Below are 24,014 nucleotides of genomic sequence, written 5' to 3' on the forward strand. Positions count from 1 at the left end.
GATTGAGTGCAACCTTTTTTGTATATTATACATGTAAGTAGCTGTTTTTGGTAGCACCTATTCAGACTAGTTTTGATTTGCCAGTCAGTTTTCTGTTTCAATATGTGAGCATTTAGGGACCTACTTTAAACTTTTCCCCAGGTACCACTTTGTCTACTTCCAGCCCAGCTTCCAGGCAACACAATCTATTCTTTTTTATATTACACTGAGTAGAAAGTTCAATTACTATAGGCTTTTACTTCCTCCCTGCAATTGTCACCAAGAGAAAAACAATATGTAATTATTAAAATAATAACTTATTACTCATAGATTAAAACATGGTTGTGTGTCTGTAGAGAAAGCTACTGCAATAACCTAACAAAGTCCTGTGTTTACAGCAGCCTCAGCATTGAATCAAGCAATGTCTGTGTGTTCAAAGAGAGAAAGAGGGAATGCGGAGGTGTGGAAAATGTAGTATGAGATAGCAGACCGGTGCAGGCAATGGTTGTGACTGCGACAGACAACAATAAATATTACCCGATATTGAAAAAGGAACACAGAGAGACCTGTGGAGCAAAATATTAAGCTTTGAGTTAAAAAGCTCTACAAAAGTATTGTACATAAATACATTTTATTTTCCATGCCAAACTGTCTGTAACGCTTTAAAATAATAAAGTTACAATGTATACAGATATGTATACTTGTATACAAGTTTACCTACATTATTATTTTAAAGCGTTACCAACTTGTCAGACAGTTAAACGTTATATTCCTCAAATACCCCCTTCTACTCTGATGACAGCTGATTTCTCTCCAACAGCTTCATCTGGTAGTCCCAAGGAATGTATATATGTACAGTATGTATAGAAATATCTATGTATAAGTGAATAAACAAGGAAATGCGCTAGCATCCTAATACCTTGTTCAACTACCGGGCCTTCTCACCTGAGCTAAATGCTTCATAAGCATATGTGAGGCAGTTAGCTCAGAACAGGGGACTCAGGAGTCGTGTTGGGTTATGCAATATGAGCACAGTATACGGTTCATGGTTATGTGAAATTTGCTTTAATCAACAAATTCCATTTTTTCACTCAGTCCCATTACCACAGATGTATAAAATCCATCAACAAGTTATGAAGTCTGCATTTACAAACATTAATGTTAGAATAAGTCATTCTAAAGAGGTCACTGAATTTGAAGGTACCACTGTAATAGGATGCCAGTGATGAAACAAGTCAGATTGTGAAAAATGTTTCTCTCCTAAATATTCCACAATCTACTATGATGGGTATTATTGAAATATGCATCGATTGATAACAACAGAAATTCAGCTGTAAAATGGAGACCAAGTAAAGTTACAAAGTGCAGTCACTGAATGTTGAAGTGCATAGTGTATACTGTAGATGTCACCAGTGTTCTCTTGACTCAAGAACTGCAAAGTTCCAAGCCCTTCCCTAGCATTAACATCAGCAGAAAAACTGTGCCCTGGAAGCTTCATGGTAAAGCTTTCCACAGCTAAACAGCTGCAAGCAAGCCTTACATCACCAATCACAATGCTAAATGTTGGATGGACTGCAGTAAAGTACACTGCCACTGGACTCCGTGCAAAAGTTTTGTGGATTGATGATTCACGCTTCTCTATCTGGAATTCTGATGGTGATGGACTATTCTTCTATGGCAAAGGCCGGACTACATTAGCTGCCTGACTATAAAGGTTGGTCAAGGAAGACTAAGTCTATGGTTTTATTTTTCTAGGCTTGGCCTAAACCACTTAGTTCCAGTGAAAGTAAATCTTAATGCTTCAGCATACCAGAAAAACCTGGGCAATGTTACACTTAGGACTTTGTGGGAACAGTTTCGTGTTCCATCATAACTGTGCCCCAGTGACAAAGCAATGTCCATAAAGGTATGTCTGCAAACCAGATGGGATGTTGTTGTAGCAATGTTGGATAAGTGTGCCTTGAATTTGGATTAAATCAACAACAGTGTGATTATCAATATACCCCGCAATCACACCTCCTCCATGCCTCATGATGGGCACCACACATGTCGAAACAATCCGCTCACCTTTTCTGAGTCTCCCGTAAACTTGCCAGTTGGTACAAATCTCAATTTTTGAGTCATCAGAGCATAGTACAGATTTCCACAGATTTAATGTCAAGTCCATCTGATGCTTGGCCCAAATAGGTCTCCTTGTTTGTGGTCCTTAGTAGTGGCTTCAACACCGCAATAAAACAAGGACTCATTCAAACGGACTTCTATTATAGTTTATGTTGAGATATGTCTGTTCCTTCATGTCTGTGCATCATTTATGAGGGCAGTTAACTGAGGAGCTGTCAATTTATGGCTTCTGAGGCTGCTAACACTGATGAACTTATCCTCTGCAACAGAGGTAATTTGGGACCTTCCTTTCCTGAGGTGGCCTCACAAGAGCCAATTTCATAACAGCACTTGAAGATACTTCAATGGTTCAAGCAACTTTCCAGATTCAATGACTTTCATGTCTTAACATAAGGATACACTGACATCTCTCTTTACTTGATTGATTCTTTCCTTGTTCTAGCTTGAAACAGTTGTGTAATAGGACTCAGCTCTGCATGAACATGTGCACAAATCCTGCCTTTGAAAAACACATCTGATGGCCACAAACACTTTCTGAAGACCAGTGATTTCACAAATGAACTCTTGATAAGGCATATCTGTTTATTGGGAGCCATTCCGGGTGACTACATGATGAAGCTGCTTCAGAGAATGCAGAGAGGGTGTAATCTTGTCATCAGTGTAAGGGGGGGGGATCTAAGGTTTTAGACATACAGTGGGTACAGAAAGTATTCAGACCTCTTTAAATTTTTCACTCTTTGTTTCATTGCATCCATTTGGTAATTTGGTAAATTCAAAAAAGTTCTTTTCTCATTAATGTACATTCTGCACCCCATCAAAAAACCCAGAAATATAGAAATTTTTGCAAATTTATTTTTTTTAAAAAACTGACATATTACATGTTCATAAGTATTCATACTCTTTGCTCAGTATTGAGTAGAAGCACCCTTTTAAGCTAGTACAGCCATGAGTCTTCTTGAGAATGATGAAACAAGTTTTTCACACCTGGATTTGGGGATCCTCTGCCATTCTTCCTTGCAGATCCTCTCCAGTTCCATCAGGTTGGTGAACATTGGTGGACAGCCATTTTCAGGTCTCTCCAGAGATGCTCAATTGGGTTTAGGTCAGGGCCCTGGCTGGGCCAGTCAAGAATGGTCACAGAGTTGTTCTGTAGCCACTCCTTTGTTATTTTAGCTGTGTGCTTAGGGTCATTGTCTTGTTGGAAGGCGAACCTTCGGCCATGTCTGAAGTCCAGAGCACTCTGGAAGAGGTTTTCATCCAGAATATCTCTGTACTTGGCCACATTCATGTTTCCTTCAATTGCAACCAATCGTCCAGCCCCTGCAGCTGAAAAAACACCCCATAGCATGATGCTGCCACCACGTTTCACTGTTGGGATTGTATTGGGCAGGTGATGAGCAGTACCTGGTTTTCTCCACACATACCACTTAGAATGATCACCAAAAAGGTTTATCTTTGTCTCATCAGACCAGTGAATCTTATTTCTCATAGTCTGGGAGTCCTTCATGTGTTTTTTAGCAAACTCTATGCAGGCTTTCATATGTCTGGCACTGAGGAGAGGCTTACATAGGGCCACTCTGCCATAAAGGCCTGACTGGTGGAGGACTGCAGCGATAGTTGACTTTGTGGAACTTTCCCCCATCTCCCTACTACATCTGTTGTGCTCAACCATAGTGATCTTAGGGTTCTTCTTTACCTCTCTCTCCAAGGGTCTTCTCCCACGATTACTTAGTTTTGGCTGGACGGCCAGGTCTAGGAAGACTTCTGGTAGTCCCAAACGTCTGCCATTTAAGGATTATAGAGGCCAATGTGCTCTTAGGAACCTTGAGTACTGCAGAAATTCTTTTGTAACCTTGGCCAAATCTGTGCCTTGCCACAATTCTGTCGCTGAGCTCCTTGGCCAGTTCCTTTGACCTCATGATTCTCATTTGGTCTGACATGCACTGTGTGCCTTTACAAATCAACTACTATCAGTTTAATTAAACAAAGCTGGACTCCAATAAAGGAGAAGAACCATCTCAAGGAGGATCACAAGGAAATGGACAGCATGTGACTTAAATATGAGTGTCTGAGCAAAGGGTCTGAATACTTATGACCATGTGATATTTCAGTTTCTCTTTTTTAACACATTTGCAAAAATTTCTACATTTCTGTGTTTTTTCAGTCGAGATGGGGTGCAGCGTGTACATTAATGAGAAAAAAAAATTAGAAAAAAGAGAAAAAGAGTGAAAAATTTAAAGGGGTATGAATACTTTCCGTACCCACTGTATTTTGATTTGTTTCACATGTATTTTGCTGCCTTTAGTCTTAATCTGTGTACATTTTTTATAAGAACAAGGAAACCATTGCATGACAAGGTGTGTCCAAACTTATATATACAACTATAGAGCACAAGAAGCTGAGTAACTTAACTGTTCTTGACATTTTTATGACATTATCTTCACATTATATTTACAACAGGATCAGTAAAGATATGTAATACAGTGTATACATAATGTACAGAACAGTATTCATAATTATCTAAATTGTTAAGTAGTGCTCTGATGTGGACATATCATTTAAAAGCTTCTTTCCGATTCTTGTATTCACTTTTCTGGCCGATTTCTAACTCCAAAAACTCACATACTGTAATATTTTCACTGGTCCTCCAACTGCAGAATTGATCAGAATTAAGTATGATGACATCCCTCTATATAAGAGACCAAACACAGCCCTTATATACAGTATGAGCCCCCATATAACCCCCAATATAGTCTGAGCCCCCTCATAGCCTCTCTCTTTATACAATATGAGCCCTCACACAGCCTCCTATATAAAGTATGAGCACCCACCTAGTCTCCTTTGTATATTATTAGCCCCCACATAGCCTCCTGTACACAATGTGAGCCCATATAGCCTCCTATATACAGTGTGAACCCCCACATAGCCTCCAATATACAGTATGATCCCCCATATATGCAGTGTGAACCCCACATAGGCTCCTATATACATTCAAATATCCCATACACATGAAAAAAACAACACATATTCACCTCACTCCTGCTTCCCCAGCGCTCTTATCTATGTAACCGACCAGAAATAGATAAGTGCGGCACTAGGTATGCAAATCTTCACAGGCAACTCAGTTTAATGGTAATCACAGACTTTTTCACCATATCCAGTAAAACGCATATCAGCGGTGGTGCAACTCGAAAATGTTTCAGAAGCGTTCATCTGTACATTCATGAAGGATAAAAGAAGATGAGGCACTCACCAGGATATTGCTGTGTATGATCCTTTATTCGCTACTTGCTGCGGTTTAGGAATACATCGAGGCAAAGCAGGTACAGGCAAGAGAGAGTGCGGGGAAGGGGAGTGAGGACTACGGCCGTTTCGCGCGAGGCGCTTCGTGGACCCTTTGAAGCGCCTCGCGCGAAAGTAGCGAATAAAGGATCATACACAGCAATATCCTGGTGAGTGCCTCATCTTCTTTTATCCTTCATGATTGTACAGATGAACGCTCTTATCTATGTGGTCTCCCTTGGCTATGCATCCACTAGTTGGTCGCAGTCCATCTCAGCCCTTATCTACATTCACATCACTTGACAAGCGGTAAGGTTTATAATATTAGAGTTAGGACCGTTCCAATTACGGTTGCCGTGACGAGGTGGATGGCTTTCACATTTTTTTTAATCAAAAAACATGTTAACTAGATACTGTACATTATTTTCATGCACTATACTATTTATTTAATGCAGGTTATTTATTCACTATGTTTCTGTCTTTGTTTTTTTTCTGTTTAGTGGCCTGTGTGAACATGTGCTTAGATGCTGCATGCACATCAGTTTATATCCCAGTTCATACTATTTGTTTTCTCTCCATATACACAGTGTGAGTCCCAAATAGCCTCCATATATACCGTGTGAGCGCCACATAGCCTCCTTTATACATACAAATATCCTATAAACATGAAAAAAACAACACATACTCATCTCACTCCTGCATCCCCGGCGCTCTGCTCCTGTGTGCTGAATCGCTATGAAATGACGTTATCACATCTGTTGTCTCACATGCTGATTGATGGAAGATTGAGCTGGTTGCCCAGTCCTCCACCAATATATTCATCGCTGTCTGCATCTTGAGGATGCAGATAGCAGTGACAGTGGGCAGCGGTGGATGGACGGCAGGTCGGGTAAGGCACGGTGCGGCCCTTGGACCACTGCTTCAGTCCTTCGGCTGTTTTGGTCCACGGGCCAGAATAAAACAGCCAGAGGACCGGATGTGGTCTGTCCAGGTACGTCTTCAAGTATTGGTGTATGAAATATTTAATGAGACTAATCACTTCAAATTACTTGGAATATTACGGTAATTGGATCTTTTATATCCCACTGTTAAAGCTTCCTTTCAATTCATTCACATCTAGTCTGAAAAATGTAGCCACTAATATTATTCTTGCTGGCACATTAGTCCACAGCTCTGGCTTTCCAAGGTAGGTCTTTACTTAAAGAGTAACCATTGTTTTAGTTTATATTTTATAAATTAATAGTGCACATGAAAATAATCAACTTTGTAACCTATCAGAGAAATCTACTACATTCTCTGCCTGAATTGATCTTTCACACTCAATTCATAGATAAAACCTGTAAAATCTATATTCAGTAAAGACAGATTTTCTGATTACTGAAATAGGAGATGTCAGATGGTGCTTATTGAAATTCTATGGAGAGGGAAGGGGCGAGGAGGAGCCAGAGGTAGACACAGATTTTATGCTGCTGGTACAAATGAAACCAGTTACATTTATCCATAGAACTTTATGAGCAGCAACAATAATCTCCTAACTATAAATCTGTATTCACGAAAGTCTGATTTTACCCATAAATTGGGAATTTTCTCCTGGAGGAGAAAGAAGCAGATTCATTTTAGAACATATATAACAAAGTATCTTGTGTAATACCCATTTGCCCAGCCCCCACTTCCCCAGTCCCACTAACAGGAGCTCTGTGGAACGCTCGCTCTGTCTGTAACAAGCTTTCCTACATCCATGATCTCTTTGTTACTACCAAACTCTCCTTCCTCGCCATCACCGAAACCTGGCTCACCCCTTCTGACACAGCCTCCCCTGCTGCACTCTCTTACGGTGGCTTCCACCTTTCTCACACACCCCGCCCCAGCAGCAAACATGGCGGAGGAGTTGGTTTTCTCCTGTCAGATAACTGCTCCTTCACCCCAATCCCACTGCCACCCTCTGTTACCCTCCCTTCCTTTGAGGTGCACTCTGTGCGCATCTACTCCCCCTCCAATCTCCAACTGGCTGCCATTTACCGCCCCCCAGGACCAGCCACCACCTTCTTTGACCACTTCACCACCTGGCTACTTCATTTCCTTTCTGCGGACATCCCCACTATCATCATGGGCGATTTCAACATCCCCATTGACACTTCCCTCTCAGCTGCCACTAAACTTCTATCTCTCACTTCCTCCTTCGGCCTCACTCAATGGTCTTCTGCAGCCACTCACAAAGATGGTCACACACTGGACCTCATCTTCACCTGCCTCTGCTCCCTATCTAACCTCTCTAACTCATCTCTTCCACTCTCTGACCACAACCTTCTCACATTCTCATCTCTCTCCACTCCATGTCTACAATCCCCACCCCACAAACTTTCACACCCTCGCAGAAATCTTAAACATCTTGACCTACATTCATTCTCCGAATCCCTCCTCCCTCTCACAGACATAAGTTCCATACACAATGCGGATGACGCTGCCGCTCTATATAACACCACAATAGCTGTAGCCTTGGAATCTGCTGCCCCACTTACACATACCAAAGCTCGCAAAATCAACAGACAGCCCTGGCACACCAGCCTGACCAAAGAACTGAGGCGAGCTTCCAGGGCTGCTGAGCGCAGATGGAAAAGATCCCACTCCAACGACCACTTCATCGCATTCAAACAGTCCCTCACTACTTTCAAGACCACACTCGCCACAGCTAAACAAACCTTCTTCTCATCTCTCATATCCTCCCTGTCTCACAACCATAAACAGTTATTCAACACCTTCAATTCTCTCCTCTGTCCCCCAGCACCTCCTCCCTCCCCACTTATCTCAGCTGAAGACTTTGCCTCATTTTTCAAGCAGAAGATTGATAGCATCAGAGACAGTTTTGGTCAACAAGCCCCAGAGCCCTTCCTCCCGACTTCCCAGACCTCCACCTCCAAAACCAACTTCTCCACCATTACAGAAGATCAACTCTCCACTCTACTCTTAAGATCACATCTCACCACCTGTGCACTTGACCCACTCCCATCCCACCTCATCCCAAACCTCACCACAGTCTTCATCCCAACCCTAACCCATCTCTTCAACCTATCACTAACAACTGGTGTTTTCCCCTCAAGCTTTAAACATGCCTCCATCACACCTATCCTCAAAAAGCCCTCTCTTGACCCATCCTCTGTATCTAGCTATCGCCCTATATCACTTCTCCCTTATGCCTCCAAACTACTGGAACAACACATCTACCTTGAACTGTCCTCCCATCTCTCTTCTTGCTCCCTCTTTGACCGCTTACAATCTGGCTTCCGGTCACACCACTCCACTGAAACTGACCTAAGGTCACCAATGACCTCTTAACCGCCAAGAGCAAGCGACACTACTCTGTTCTCCTCCTCCTCGACCTGTCGGCTGCCTTTGACACAGTGGACCATTCCCTATTATTACAGACCCTCTCATCCCTTGGCATCACAGACTTGGCCCTATCCTGGATCTCATCATACCTAACAGACCTGACATTCAGCGTCTCCCACTCACACACCACCTCACCTCGCCCCCTATCTGTCGGAGTCCCGCAAGGTTCAGTCCTTGGGCCCCTGCTCTTCTCCATTTACACCTTTGGCCTGGGACAGCTCATAGAATCTCATGGCTTTCAGTATCACCTCTATGCTGATGACACACAGATCTACATCTCTGGACCAGATATCACCTCCCTACTAACCAGAATCCCTCAATGTCTGTCCACTATTTCATCCTTCTTCTCTGCTAGATTTCTGAAACTTAACATGGACAAAACAGAATTCATCATCTTTCCCCCATCTCACGCGACCCCCCCAACGAACCTAACCATTACAGTAAATGGCTGCCCACTCTCCCCAGTCCCACAAGCTCGCTGCCTCGGGGTAATCCTTAACGCTGATCTCTCCTTCAAACCACATATCCAAGCCCTTTCCACTTCCTGCCGACTTCAACTCAAAAATATTTCACGAATCCGTTCATTCCTCAACCAAGAATCTGCAAAAACCCTAGTCCATGCCCTCATCATCTCTAGCCTTGACTACTGCAACCTCCTGCTCTGTGGCCTCCCCTCGAACACTCTCGCACCCCTCCAATCTATTCTAAACTCTGCTGCCCGACTAATCCACCTGTCCCCCCGCTATTCCCCGGCCTCTCCCCTCTGTCAATCCCTCCACTGGCTCCCCATTGCCCAGAGACTCCAGTACAAAACCCTAACCATGACATACAAAGCCATCCACAACCTGTCTCCTCCATACATCTGTGACCTCGTCTCCCGGTACTTACCTACACGCAACCTCCGATCCTCACAAGATCTCCTTCTCTACTCCCCTCTTATCTCCTCTTCCCACAATCGCATACAAGATTTCTCTTGCATATCACCCCTACTCTGGAACCCTCTACCACAACACATCAGACTCTCGCCTACCATCGAAATCTTCAAAAAGAACTTGAAGACCCACCTCTTCCGACAAGCCTACAACCTGCAGTAACCACCGATCAACCAAACCGCTGCATGACCAGCTCTATCCTCACCTACTGTATTCTCACCCATCCCTTGTAGATTGTGAGCCTTCGCGGGCAGGGTCCTCACTCCTCCTGTACCAGTTATGACTTGTATTGTTTAAGATTATTGTACTTGTTTTTATTATGTATACCCCTCCTCACATGTAAAGCACCATGGAATAAATAGCGCTATAACAATAAATAATAATAATAATAATACTGAATTTTGAAAAAAAATATATATATATTTTTATATAGCGCTAACATATTCCACAGCACTTTACAGTTTTCACACATTATCATTGCTGTCCCCGATGAGGCTCACAATCTAGAATCCCTATCAGTATGTCTTTTAGAATGTGGGAGGAAACAGGAGAACCCGGAGAAAACCCACGCAAACACGGGGAGAACATACAGACTCCTTGCAGATGTTGTCCTTGATGGGATTTGAACCCAGGACTCCAGCGCTGCAAGGCTGCAGTGCTAACACTAAATGTATTTTAGTGGTCCTTTGTGATCATAAAAAAAATAAAAATTATCGCTCGACATCAGCAAAAAACTAAATACGAGAATATGACATTTACATGAAAATGAAGCCCCATATATGATGAAGAAGAGAAGCAAAAATGAATAGAACATTTGAATGATAACTAATGTTACCACATATACACTCACTGGCCACTTTATTAGGTACACCATGCTAGTAATGGGTTGGACCCCTTTTGCCTTCAGAACTGCCTCAATTCTTCGTGGCATAGATTCAACAAGGTGCTGGAAGCATTCCTCAGAGATTTTGTCCATATTGACATGATGGCATCACACAGTTGCCGCAGATTTGTCGGCTGCACATCCCTGATGCGAATCTCCCGTTCCACCACATCCCAAAGATTTCATGTTGTTTACGCCAAATTCTGACCCTACCATCCGAATGTCGCAGCAGAAATCGAGACTCATCAGACCAAGCAACGTTTTTCCAATCTTCTACTGTCCAATTTCGATGAGCTTGTGCAAATTGTAGCCTGTTTCCTGTTCTTAGCTGAAAGGAGTGGTACCCGGTGTGGTCTTCTGCTGCTGTAGCCCATCTGCCTCAAAGTTCGACGCACTGTGCGTTCAGAGATGCTCTTAGGCCTACCTTGGTTGTAACGGGTGGCGATCTGAGTCACTGTTGCCTTTCTATCAGCTCGAACCAGTCTGCCCATTCTCCTCTGACCTCTGGCATCAACAAGGCATTTCCGCCCACAGAACTGCCGCTCACTGGATTTTTTTTCTTTTTCGGACCATTCTCTGTAAACCCTAGAGATGGTTGTGCGTGAAAATCCCAGTAGATCAGCAGTTTCTGAAATACTCAGACCAGCCCTTCTGGCACCAACAACCATGCCACGTTCAAAGGCACTCAAATCACCTTTCTTCCCCATACTGATGCTCGGTTTGAACTGCAGGAGATTGTCTTGACCATGTCTACATGCCTAAATGCACTGAGTTGCCGCCATGTGATTGGCTGATTAGAAATTAAGTGTTAACAAGAAGTTGGACAGGTGTACCTAATAAAGTGGCCAGTGAGTGTATGAAGAAACACAAAAACGTGAAATAGGGGTAAGTGGTCGGGTTTTAAACTGGTTAAAGTAATTAATGCTGTAAACATCAAAGGTAAAAGTCTTGGTGATCTGTACACTTCACTGAAAATGTATTTTCAGCTCGTATTGCCAGCATTTTAATTGTGCCAAGCAGTCTGAAAACCCAAAGGAAACAGACAACAAAGCTAAAAGAATTGTACAAGGACAAGTTTAGAAGGGGAAAAGCTCTCCCTAATGTAAGATAATATAACAAAGTATGCATCATACTTGGAATTTGTATAATTCCGAACACAATACCCCACCATTATTCTCCATACTTTAAAGAATGATCACGCTGGATTTACAAACTAATAGAAAACCAGATAAGAAAACAAATAGGTGTAAAATGGGTGTCTCCATCTATTCACTACACTCAGGAACCAAAACATTTATCTTAGGCCATGTGCACACGTTCAGGATTTTTAGCGTTTTTTTCGCGTTTTTTCGCTATAAAAACGTGATAAAAACGCAAAAAAACGCTAACATATGCCTCCTATTATTTACAGTGTATTCCGCATTTTTTGTGCAAATGTTGCGATTTTTTCCGCGAAAAAATCGCATCGCGGAAAAAAAAGCAACATGTTCATTAAAAATGCGGAATTGCAGGGATTCCGCACACCTAGGAGTCCATTGATCTGCTTACTTCCCGCACGGAGCTGTGCACACCATGCGGGAAGTAAGCAGATTATGTGCGGTTGGTACCCAGGGTGGAGGAGAGGAGACTCTCCTCCACGCACTGGGCACCATATAATTGATCAAAAATAAAAGAATTAAAATAAAAAATAGTCCTATACTCACCCTTGATGTCCCCCGCAGTGTTCCTGCCTCACCGCTGCACGCTGCCGTTCGGTTCCTGTAGCTGGTGTGCGGTGAAGGACCCTGCCGATGACGTCACGGTCCTGTGATTGGTCGAGACCGGTCATGTGACCGCTCACGTGACCGTGACGTCATGGAAGGTCCTGCGCGCACACCATCTATACGGAACGGACGCCGGTGAGGAGATCAGCTGTCTGCGGGTGAGTATAAGCATTTTTTTTATGTTTTTTATTATTTTTAAACATTCTATCTTTTACTATAGATGCTGCAAAAGCAGCATCTATAGTAAAAAGTTGGTCACACTTGTCAAACAGTATGTTTGACAAGTGTGACCAACCTGTCAGTCAGTTTTCCAAGCGATGCTACAGATCGCTTGGAAAACTTTAGCATTCTGCAAGCTAATTACGCTTGCAGAATGCTAAAAAAACGCGAAAAAAACGGAAAAAAAACGCAAAAAAAAAATGCGGATTTCTTGCAGAAAATTTCCGGTTTTCTTCAGGAAATTTCTGCAAGAAATCCGGACGTGTGCACATACCCTTAGTTCTCTCCAAAACTATCTCTTAACATCTGACAGATATCTTTAAATTCTTTCTCATCTCTACACAAAAAAGATTACTTCCTTAAGAAGCCAACTCTTGATCCAGACTTTGGCTTTGCAGTTTAATCCGTGTAAGTCTGCTTTACTTACGCTTAATGAAATATCTGACTGCTAATTCTTCAAGGGTCCTCGAATTCTACCAGAACTATACACACTAAAATAAAAAAAAAAAATAAAGCTACTGGATGACGACATTATACCGCTATGTGATTGTTGGGAGAGTTGAGGACAGCCAGTACTAGGATGCCTAGAAACAATTATCTAGAACTTTCTCAATGATTACTAGACGTCATATCACTAAAGAGAGGATATAATGTGCAATAGGGCATGTAAATTTATTATATTTACTTAACCTATTCCTGTTAAAGCCAATTTTCGTTTTGCACAATTGTTTTTTCCTCTACTTCTTCTGAGATTCATAACTTTTTAATTTTTACGTCCACATAGTGATAGAAGGGTCATTTTTGATAGATGAGTTGTAGTTTTTAATGACATTATCTATGTTATCATAAAAATGTACTAGAAATTTAAAGGAAAAAATGCAGTGAAATGACATTAGTCAAATAGAAGTTTATGGCAAGAACTAAAGCTCTGAGTTCATAGAAGAAGCCACAGAACCTTTAGGATTTGAAGAGTGTTTATGTGGAAGAATGGGCCAAAATCACACCTGAGCAATGCATGCAACTAGTTTCTCTATACAGGAGGAGTCTTGAAGCTGTCATCACCAACAAAGGCTTTTGTACGAAGTATTAAATAGTCTTCAGCAACCGTATTCAATTATTTTCCCCTGTCTCATTTCTCATTATTACACATAACTTAATTTATAGACATGTATGGTTTGAATTCTTTGCATTTGTGGATTGGATGGGTTTTTTACTGACAGTTGGTGAGAATTTAATGTCAATACCACCTTTAGAAATATATTTTCTTAAAAAATTGGTGGTGTTTAATACTTATTTCCCCTGCTATAAGTACATAGTAATAGTATATGTAAATAACATATGATTCTTAGTTAATGTTATTTTGATCAAAAAAAGCATAAAAACCATCCCATCATGACAAGGTGTACCCATCGGGATGGTCCTAACCTGTCTAGTATTAAAACCTCTCCATGTATCATACGACATTAATGTGAGTAAGGGCAGAGAAAGACATGGCCCTAACTGAAACACCCATAACTGGGAAGCTATATAGACACAATACTTATCTCAGAAAGGGTGGGCCATGCCCCTGTTTGTACAAAGTACAAGACATTACTGCAGATCCAAATAAATAAGCCAGACTATAAACTGGTATATGTACAAAGAGTAAGTGCACATTCACATTATGGCCATCTCACAGACTAAACCCTTTGCACATATACCAGCTTATAGTCCAGCTAATTTATTGTATTTCACAGTAATCTCTTGTACTTTGCACAAACAGTGGCGTGGCCCACCCATTCTGACCCAAATATTTCATCTATATAGCTTCGCATGCATGGGTGACTCAGTTGGGGCCATGTCCCGCTCTGCCCTTATTCACATTGCTGTCGTATGACATATGGTAAGGTTTTAATACTAGACAGGTTAGAACTGTCCCGATGGGTACACCTTGTCATGGTTGGATGGTATTTATTCTTTTTTGATCAAAATAGTGTTAACTAATTAACCTATGTCATTTACATGTACTTTTACGATTTACTTATTTACTTGCTGTAGGGTATATGCTCAATTTATTTGCTTTTTTATTGGGTTTTCTCAATACAAAACAGTGCACATTTTTTAGTATTTTAAGGGTTGGCCACTAATCGGCCACTAATCACAGTTTGCCCCAGTAAAATAATAACACCTAAACTCTTCATACTCACCTGTACTCCAGCGGTGTCAGCACTCACTCTCCTGGGTCTCGCGTGACATTGTTATTTCATGCAATCCCTTTTGTCGATCAGTGGCCACTTCACTCTCCTCTTCTTTGGACGTATCTGACATCTAGAAGAAGTGAGAGCTGTGGCTGCTCTCGCACTTCCTCTGGATGTTTGTCTGATTTGTCAAAAGGAGACGTACAGTGAAGCAACTGCATTGTTATGTCATATAAGCCCCAGAAGGGCCATTGCCAACACAGCTGGGGTTGTCTGAGTAGTGCTGAAAACAAATTCAGAAATTTGTATAAAGAAAAAAAAAAAAAAAAAAAAGGAAAAATGCAATTCTGGCTTTTTTGATTTGTTGTGCAGGTTAAATAACTTTATTTTGTATTGATATGACTGCTTTGGATGCAGCAACGTCAAATATGTTTACTTTTATATTTCTTCATTTTTAAAGGAGTCAATTCCAATTTGTTTATTTTTTTAATTCTGCTATATTTTTAAAAAAAACTTTTTTTTCATCTTGAAACTGCAATTCTTTGATCAGTTTGTTCTATATATTGTGATTCCACAGTATTGCAGTATATAGGTAAAATGATGGTCTCCTATAAAGTCCACCTGTGGGCTGTCCAGTGGGCAAACTGTTTGTTCCTGACAGATGGACTAGTAGAGTGATTTCTGAGGTTCATTGTTCTGTGTTGGCAGGCCATCCTGGTATTTTTGGTACCAGAGATTTGGTTGGTAGGTCCTTTTGGTGGCCTGTCGCGTGATGTGCGTTCTTTTGTGCAGTCCTGTGGGACTTGTGCGCGAGCCAAGCCTTGTTGTTCCCGTGCTAGCGGGTTGCTTTTGCCTTTGCCGCTCCCTGAGAGGCCCTGGACGCATATTTCTATGGATTTTATTTCAGATCTTCCGGTTTCCCAGAGGATGACTGTTATCTGGGTGGTTTGTGACCGGTTCTCTAAGATGGTTCATTTCGTGCCTTTGCCTAAATTGCCTTCCTCTTCTGATTTGGTTCCGTTGTTTTTTCAGCATGTGGTTCGTTTGCATGGTATTCCGGAGAATATTGTGTCCGACAGAGGTTCCCAGTTTGTTTCTAGGTTTTGGCGGGCCTTTTGTGCTAGGCTGGGCATTGATTTGTCTTTTTCTTCCGCATTTCATCCGCAGACAAATGGCCAGACCGAGCGAACTAATCAGACTTTGGAAACTTATTTGAGATGCTTTGTGTCTGCTGATCAGGATGATTGGGTGGCTTTCTTGCCATTGGCCGAGTTCGCCCTTAATAATCGGGCTAGTTCGGCTACCTTGGTTTCGCCCTTCTTTTGTAATTTTGGTTTTCAGCCCAGATTTGGGCTCATGTGGTGGACAATTTGGTGTTGTCTCAGGAGGAGGCTCAGCATTTTGCTAACTGTCGTCGGTGTGTTGGTTCCCGGCTTCGGGTTGGGGATTTGGTCTGGTTGTCTTCCCGTCATGTTCCTATGAAGGTTTCTTCCCCTAAGTTTAAGCCTCGGTGTATTGGTCCTTATAGGATTTCTGAGATTATCAATCCGGTGTCTTTTCGTTTGGCCCTTCCGGCCTCTTTTGCCATCCATAATGTTTTCCATAGATCTTTATTGCGGAAATATGTGGTGCCCGTTGTTCCCTCTGTTGATCCTCCTGCTCCTGTGTTGGTTGATGGGGAGTTGGAGTATGTGGTTGAGAAGATTTTGGATTCTCGCCTTTCGAGGCGGAGGCTTCAGTACCTAGTCAAATGGAAGGGTTATGGCCAGGAGGATAATTCTTGGGTTTTTGCCTCTGATGTAGATGCTGCTGATTTGGTCCGTGCCTTTCATCTGGCTCGTCCTGATCGGCCTGGGGGCTCTGGTGAGGGTTCGGTGACCCCTCTTCAAGGGGGGGGTACTGTTGTGAATTCTGCTATTGGGCTCCCTCCGGTGGTTGTTAGTGGTAGTGCAGTTGTCTTGGGGTTGTAATCAGGGCAGGTGTTTCTGCTGATTGCAGCTTTACTAGGTATTTAGGTGTGCAGGATCCATTACTCCTGGCCAGTTGTCCATTGTTCTTGGAGGGATTGCATCGCTCTCTGGTTCCTCATGCTCTGCTGCCAATTCAGATAAGATAAGTGTCTGGTTTTTTGTCTCTGTGCACACATGCAGTGTGCTTTGCAATTCAGTGCAATTCATTGTGTTTTTGTCCAGCTTAGACTTTGTTTGGATTTTTCAGTCATGCTGGATTCTCAGGAGTTGCAGATATACTTGCTATGTCTTTAGTTAGATGTAGAATATTTGTATTTTCTGCTGTGGATATTTTTAGGATTTTAATACTGACCGCTTAGAATTCTGTCCTATCCTTTTCTATTTAGCTAGAAGTGCCTCTTTTGCTAAACTCTGTTTTTCTGCCTGCGTATGTTTTTCCTCTTATACTCACAGTCAATATTTGTGGGGGGCTGCCTATCCTTTGGGGTTCTGCTCTGAGGCAAGATAGAATTCCCATTTCCATCTATAGGGGTATTTAGTCCTCCGGCTGTGTCGAGGTGTCTAGGACATGTTAGGCACACCCCACGGCTACTTCTAGTTGCGGTGTCAGTTTAGGGATTGCGGTCAGTACAGATACCACGTACTCCTGAGAAAGTCTCTTACATGCGGCTCCAAGGTCACCGGATCATAACAGCAGCCCTTACAGCTAGGGCCATGGGGGGGGACGTTATAGCACCAGTCTGTGGCAGGCGGCCCTTACAGCTAGGGCCATGGGGTGGGGGAGGTTATAGCACCAGTCTGTAGCAGGCAGCCCTTACAGCTAGGGCCATCGGGGGGGGGAGGTTATAGCACCAGTCTGTGGCAGGCAGCCCTTACAGCTAGGGCCACGGGCGGGGAGGTTATAGCACCAGTCTGTGGCAGGCAGCCCTTACAGCTAGGGCCATGGGGGGGGTTATAGCACCAGTCTGTGGCAGGCAGCCCTTACAGCTAGGGCCATGGGGGGAGGTTATAGCAACAGTCAGGCAGCCCTTACAGCTAGGGCCATGGGGGGAGGTTATAGCACCAGTCTGTGGCAGGCAGCCCTCACAGCTAGGGCCATGGGGGGGAGGTTATAGCACCAGTCTGTGGCAGGCAGCCCTTACAGCTAGGGCCATGGGGGGGTGGTTATAGCACCAGTCTGTGGCAGGCAGCCCTTACAGCTAGGGCCATGGGGGGGAGGTTATAGCACCAGTCTGTGGAAGGCAGTCCTTACAGCTAGGGCCATGGGGGGAGGTTATAGCACCAGTCTGTGGCAGGCAGCCCTTACAGCTAGGGCCATGGGGGGAGGTTATAGCACCAGTCTGTGGCAGGCAGCCCTTACAGCTAGGGCCATGGGGGGGAGGTTATAGCACCAGTCTGTGGAAGGCAGTCCTTACAGCTAGGGCCATGGGCGGGGAGGTTATAGCACCAGTCTGTGGCAGGCAGCCCTTACAGCTATGGCCATGGGCGGGGAGGTTATAGCACCAGTCTGTGGCAGGCAGCCCTTACAGCTAGGGCCATGGGGGGGGGGGGGGTTATAGCACCAGTCTGTGGCAGGCAGCCCTTACAGCTAGGGCCATGGGGGGGAAGGTTATAGCACCAGTCTGTGGCAGGCAGCCCTTACAGCTAGGGCCATGGGGGGGGGAGGTTATAGCACCAGTCTGTGTCAGGCAGCCCTTACAGCTAGGGCCATGGGGGGGAGGTTTTAGCACCAGTCTGTGGCAGGCAGCCCTTACAGCTAGGGCCATGGGGGGGGGGAGGTTATAGCACCAGTCTGTGGCAGGCAGCCCTTACAGCTAGGGCCATGGGGGGGGGGCGAGGTTATAGCACCAGTCTGTGGCAGGCAGCCCTTAGAGCTAGGGCCATGGGGGGGAGGTTATAGCACCAGTTTGTGGCAGTCAGCCCTTACAGCTAGGGCCATGGGGGGGGGAGGTTATAGCACCAGTCTGTGGCAGGCAGCCCTTACAGCTAGGGCCCTGGGGGGGAGGTTATAGCACCAGTCTGTGGCAGGCAGCCCTTACAGCTAGGGCCATGGGGGGGGAGGTTATAGCACGTCTGTGGCAGGCAGCCCTTACAGCTAGGGCCATGGGGGGGGGAGGTTATAGCACCAGTCTGTGGCAGGCAGCCCTTACAGCTAGGGCCATGGGGGGTGGAGGTTATAGCACCAGTCTGTGGCAGGCAGCCCTTACAGCTAGGGCCATGGGGGTAGGTTATAGCACCAGTCTGTGGCAGGCAGCCCTTACAGCTAGGGCCATGGGGGGGGGGGGGGGGTTATAGCACCAGTCTGTGGCAGGCAGCCCTTACAGCTAGGGCCATGGGGGGAGGAGGTTATAGCACCAGTCTGTGGCAGGCAGCCCTTACAGCTAGGGCCATGGGGGGGTGGTTATAGCACCAGTCTGTGGCAGGCAGCCCTTACAGCTAGGGCCATGGGGGGAGGTTATAGCACCAGTCTGTGGCAGGCAGCCCTTACAGCTAGGGCCATGGGGGGGGGGGAGGTTATAGCACCAGTCTGTGGCAGGCAGCCCTTACAGCTAGGGCCATGGGGGGAGGTTATAGCACCAGTCTGTGGCAGGCAGCCCTTACAGCTAGGGCCATGGGGGGAAGGTTATAGCACCAGTCTGTGGCAGGCAGCCCTTACAGCTAGGGCCATGGGGGGAAGGTTATAGCACCAGTCTGTGGCAGGCAGCCCTTACAGCTAGGGCCATGAGGGGGGAGGTTATAGCACCAGTCTGTGGCAGGCAGCCCTTACAGCTAGGGCCATGGGGGGGGAGGTTATAGCACCAGTCTGTGGCAGGCAGCCCTTACAGCTAGGGCCATGGGGGGGGAGGTTATAGCACCAGTCTGTGGCAGGCAGCCCTTACAGCCAGGGCCATGGGGGGAGGTTATAGCACCAGTCTGTGGCAGGCAGCCCTTACAGCTAGGGCCATGGGGGGGAGGTTATAGCACCAGTCTGTGGCAGGCAGCCCTTACAGCTAGGGCCATGGGGGGTGGAGGTTATAGCACCAGTCTGTGGCAGGCAGCCCTTACAGCTAGGGCCATGGGGGGGTGGTTATAGCACCAGTCTGTGGCAGGCAGCCCTTACAGCTAGGGCCATGGGGGGAGGTTATAGCACCAGTCTGTGGCAGGCAGCCCTTACAGCTAGGGCCATGGGGGGGGGGGGAGGTTATAGCACCAGTCTGTGGCAGGCAGCCCTTACAGCTAGGGCCATGGGGGGAGGTTATAGCACCAGTCTGTGGCAGGCAGCCCTTACAGCTAGGGCCATGGGGGGGTGGTTATAGCACCAGTCTGTGGCAGGCAGCCCTTACAGCTAGGGCCATGGGGGGAGGTTATAGCACCAGTCTGTGGCAGGCAGCCCTTACAGCTAGGGCAATGGGGGGAAGGTTATAGCACCAGTCTGTGGCAGGCAGCCCTTACAGCTAGGGCCATGGGGGGAAGGTTATAGCACCAGTCTGTGGCAGGCAGCCCTTACAGCTAGGGCCATGGGGGGGGGGAGGTTATAGCACCAGTCTGTGGCAGGCAGCCCTTACAGCTAGGGCCATGGGGGGGGAGGTTATAGCACCAGTCTGTGGCAGGCAGCCCTTACAGCTAGGGCCATGGGGGGGGAGGTTATAGCACCAGTCTGTGGCAGGCAGCCCTTGCAGCTAGGGCCATGGGGGGAGGTTATAGCACCAGTCTGTGGCAGGCAGCCCTTACAGCTAGGGCCATGGGGGGAAGGTTATAGCACCAGTCTGTGGCAGGCAGCCCTTACAGCTAGGGCCATGGGGGGAAGGTTATAGCACCAGTCTGTGGCAGGCAGCCCTTACAGCTAGGGCCATGGGGGGGGGAGGTTATAGCACCAGTCTGTGGCAGGCAGCCCTTACAGCTAGGGCCATGGGGGGAGGTTATAGCACCAGTCTGTGGCAGGCAGCCCTTACAGGTAGGGCCATGGGGGGAAGGTTATAGCACCAGTCTGTGGCAGGCAGCCCTTACAGCTAGGGCCATGGGGGGGGAGGTTATAGCACCAGTCTGTGGCAGGCAGCCCTTACAGCTAGGGCCATGGGGGGGGAGGTTATAGCACCAGTCTGTGGCAGGCAGCCCTTACAGCTAGGGCCATGGGGGGAGGTTATAGCACCAGTCTGTGGCAGGCAGCCCCTACAGCTAGGGCCATGGGGGGGGGAGGTTATAGCACCAGTCTGTGGCAGGCAGCCCTTACAGTTAGGGCTATGGGGGGTGGAGGTTATAGCACCAGTCTGTGGCAGGCAGCCCTTACAGCTAGGGCCATGGGGGGGAGGTTATAGCACCAGTCTGTGGCAGGCAGCCCTTACAGCTAGGGCCATGGGGGGAGGTTATAGCACCAGTCTGTGGCAGGCAGCCCTTACAGCTAGGGCCATGGGGGGGGGAGGTTATAGCACCAGTCTGTGGCAGGCAGCCCTTACAGCTAGGGCCATGGGGGGGTGGTTATAGCACCAGTCTGTGGCAGGCAGCCCTTACAGCTAGGGCCATGGGGGGGGGAGGTTATAGCACCAGTCTGTGGCAGGCAGCCCTTACAGCTAGGGCCATGGGGGGGGGAGGTTATAGCACCAGTCTGTGGCAGGCAGCCCTTACAGCTAGGGCCATGGGGGGGAGGTTATAGCACCAGTCTGTGGCAGGCAGCCCTTACAGCTAGGGCCATGGGGGGGGGGAGGTTATAGCACCAGTCTGTGGCAGGCAGCCCTTACAGTTAGGGCCATGGGCGGGGAGGTTATAGCACCAGTCTGTGGCAGGCAGCCCTTACAGCCAGGGCCATGGGGGGGGGGGAGGTTATAGCACCAGTCTGTGGCAGGCAGCCCTTACAGCTAGGGCCATGGGGGGAGGTTATAGCACCAGTCTGTGGCAGGCAGCCCTTACAGCTAGGGCCATGGGGGGGGAGGTTATAGCACCAGTCTGTGGCAGGCAGCCCTTACAGCTAGGGCCATGGGGGGGGAGGTTATAGCACCAGTCTGTGGCAGGCAGCCCTTACAGCCAGGGCCATGGGGGGAGGTTATAGCACCAGTCTGTGGCAGGCAGCCCTTACAGCTAGGGCCATGGGGGGGGAGGTTATAGCACCAGTCTGTGGCAGGCAGCCCTTACAGCTAGGGCCATGGGGGGAGGTTATAGCACCAGTCTGTGGCAGGCAGCCCTTACAGCTATGGCCATGGGCGGGGAGGTTATAGCACCAGTCTGTGGCAGGCAGCCCTTACAGCTAGGGCCATGGGGGGGAGGTTATAGCACCAGTATAAGTAGCCGGAGGTATGACTTCCCTAAATTGTGGCATTGTGGCGCTGCTCTAGGTCACCTGCAATATGACACCAGCTGCAATAAAGGGAAGGAGACAAAGCAGGGGCATGAGGCTGGAGGTGCTGTGCTGGGGGCGCCTGTGCTGGGGGTGGGCTTCCTCTGACAAGTGCACAGGCGAAGTACGGTGCACACGAGGAGGGGCGCTGGATGCGGTGCCAGGCGCTGGGTCCCGCGCAGGGCATCACTATGCGGCTCTGACACTGGGCACTATGGGCAGGAACCAGGGCGGCTGGCGGCGGCAGGTGGTCCGAGCCCGGCTGAAGGCTCCCGCAGCGGCCGTCTCCTCCCAGCCCCTGCCGCTCTGGATGAGGCTGTATTTCTACGGCATGCACGGCCTGACCCTGGACGTGCTGAGCTCCTGCATCCGGCGCTTCCCTCAGCGCCAGGACTACCAGCTGCTGGGCTTCTCCTCCCCATACCGCTGCCTGCTGCATGCCCTCGCCCACCTGGCCCTGGAGAAGATCTACCTGCAGAGGAAGAGCTTCCCGGACAATGCCCTGGCATTCCACCTCGTCTTCTACCCGTCGGTGTTCGTGGGCCTGCAGATCCTGCTCCGGAGAACGCTGCTGCAGTGCTGCCCCCAGGAGCGGGCACTGAGTGCGGCAGAGCTGGGGCTGCAGTACGCCCTGGCACTCTACTACTCCCAAGTGTTCCTCCGGAGCTTCCTGAGGCTGCAGTACCAGGGCTGGGGCGGCCCCCCGGGAGGAGACTGCTGCCCTGCTGCCCCCCGGCTGCCCCTCAGCCTGCGCTTCCTCTTCTTTGGGATGCATGGCTTCATGGACGAAGTCTTCTTCACGTCCGCCTTCAGCCTGCTGGAGAAGCCGGGCTGCCCTGTGAGCGGCCACACGTCCCTGTGGTCCTTCTTCATGTACGGCAGCTGCAGCCTGGTCGTGGAGAAGCTCTTCTTCTACCTGTGCTATGGCCGAGGCTGGGGGGCATGGAGAAGGCTCCCGGTCTACATCCTCTTCGTCTACACCTGGGAGTTCTCCTGGGGGTTAGGGCTCCGCACCTGGAATGCTTGTTCCTGGGACTATTCTCATTACCCTCTGAACTTCATGGGCCTGGTGACCCTGATGTACTTACCAGGGTGGATATTTCTCAGCTTCTACCAGGACCTGCTGTCCAAGGTGCTGCTTAGGATACGCTATGTATAACACTGGAGACTTCTGCACTGAGGAACATCTACTATTGCTCCTGTTTACAAAACTACTTTTATTGACTTTCTAGGAGAGATAGAAGGATATTGAAATATTCATAGAGGAGATTAAACCTACTCAAGAACCTTTTCATTTTTTTCCACAGTAGGGGTTGAATTAACCAACAGTGCAAGGAGCGGTTTTTAATTCTTAACTGTTGTAAGTAGAAGACCATGATACCTCCTATCAGATAGGCCAATACAGTTTACAATTTACAAGCTTTGTGATCTACCAATTCATATTTTCTTACTATAAATCATGCAAACTACTTTATACAGAATAATGGAAAGGTTTGAATTAAAAGTGGACCAATTCTAAACGTTGTTTTATTCCGCTGCATTCAGGTAGAATGGGGGTTGTAGCTTCTAAATGGGTATTACGGTTTTAGCATTCATTATGGATTGAAAAGTTTTACCATTTTCTAATATACTTTTGGTATTAAATCCTTAAAAGGAACCTGTCAGATCCAATAACACTGTTAACCTGTAGACATAGGGTTAGTCTGCAGGTTAATGACGTTATGGAGGTGTCTGGCCACAGTGTGGAAAAAATTAACCTTATTTTTCCTGGGAGCCGCCGGCTTTCAGTCATGCCGGTGTCTCCAGAGCAATTACAGTCACTGCTCACAGCACTGACTGATAGCCGGCTCTACACCAATGCACTTCTGAGCAGGTTAATGGCATTATTGGAAATTACATCTTCCCTTTAAACTTTTTAAAATTTCTTCTTGCTGTTATTCAACCTTTAGGTCATAGGCTATGTGCACACGTTGCGGATTTTAGTTCGGGTCCC

General features: G+C 46.8%; 1 protein-coding gene across 1 annotated transcript; it reads left to right on the forward strand.

Moving 5' to 3' along the window:
• The first annotated feature begins 22,007 nt into the window (after nucleotides 1-22,007).
• On the forward strand, nucleotides 22,008-23,541 carry TMEM229A (transmembrane protein 229A). Its single transcript, XM_077261056.1, has one exon. The coding sequence runs from the start codon at nucleotides 22,032-22,034 to the stop codon at nucleotides 23,178-23,180; it is 1,149 nt and encodes a 382-aa protein (XP_077117171.1). The 5' UTR covers nucleotides 22,008-22,031; the 3' UTR covers nucleotides 23,181-23,541.
• Nucleotides 23,542-24,014: the final 473 nt, after the last annotated feature.

Source organism: Ranitomeya variabilis, chromosome 5 (genome assembly GCF_051348905.1).
Source record: "Ranitomeya variabilis isolate aRanVar5 chromosome 5, aRanVar5.hap1, whole genome shotgun sequence".
Lineage (NCBI taxonomy): Eukaryota > Metazoa > Chordata > Amphibia > Anura > Dendrobatidae > Ranitomeya > Ranitomeya variabilis.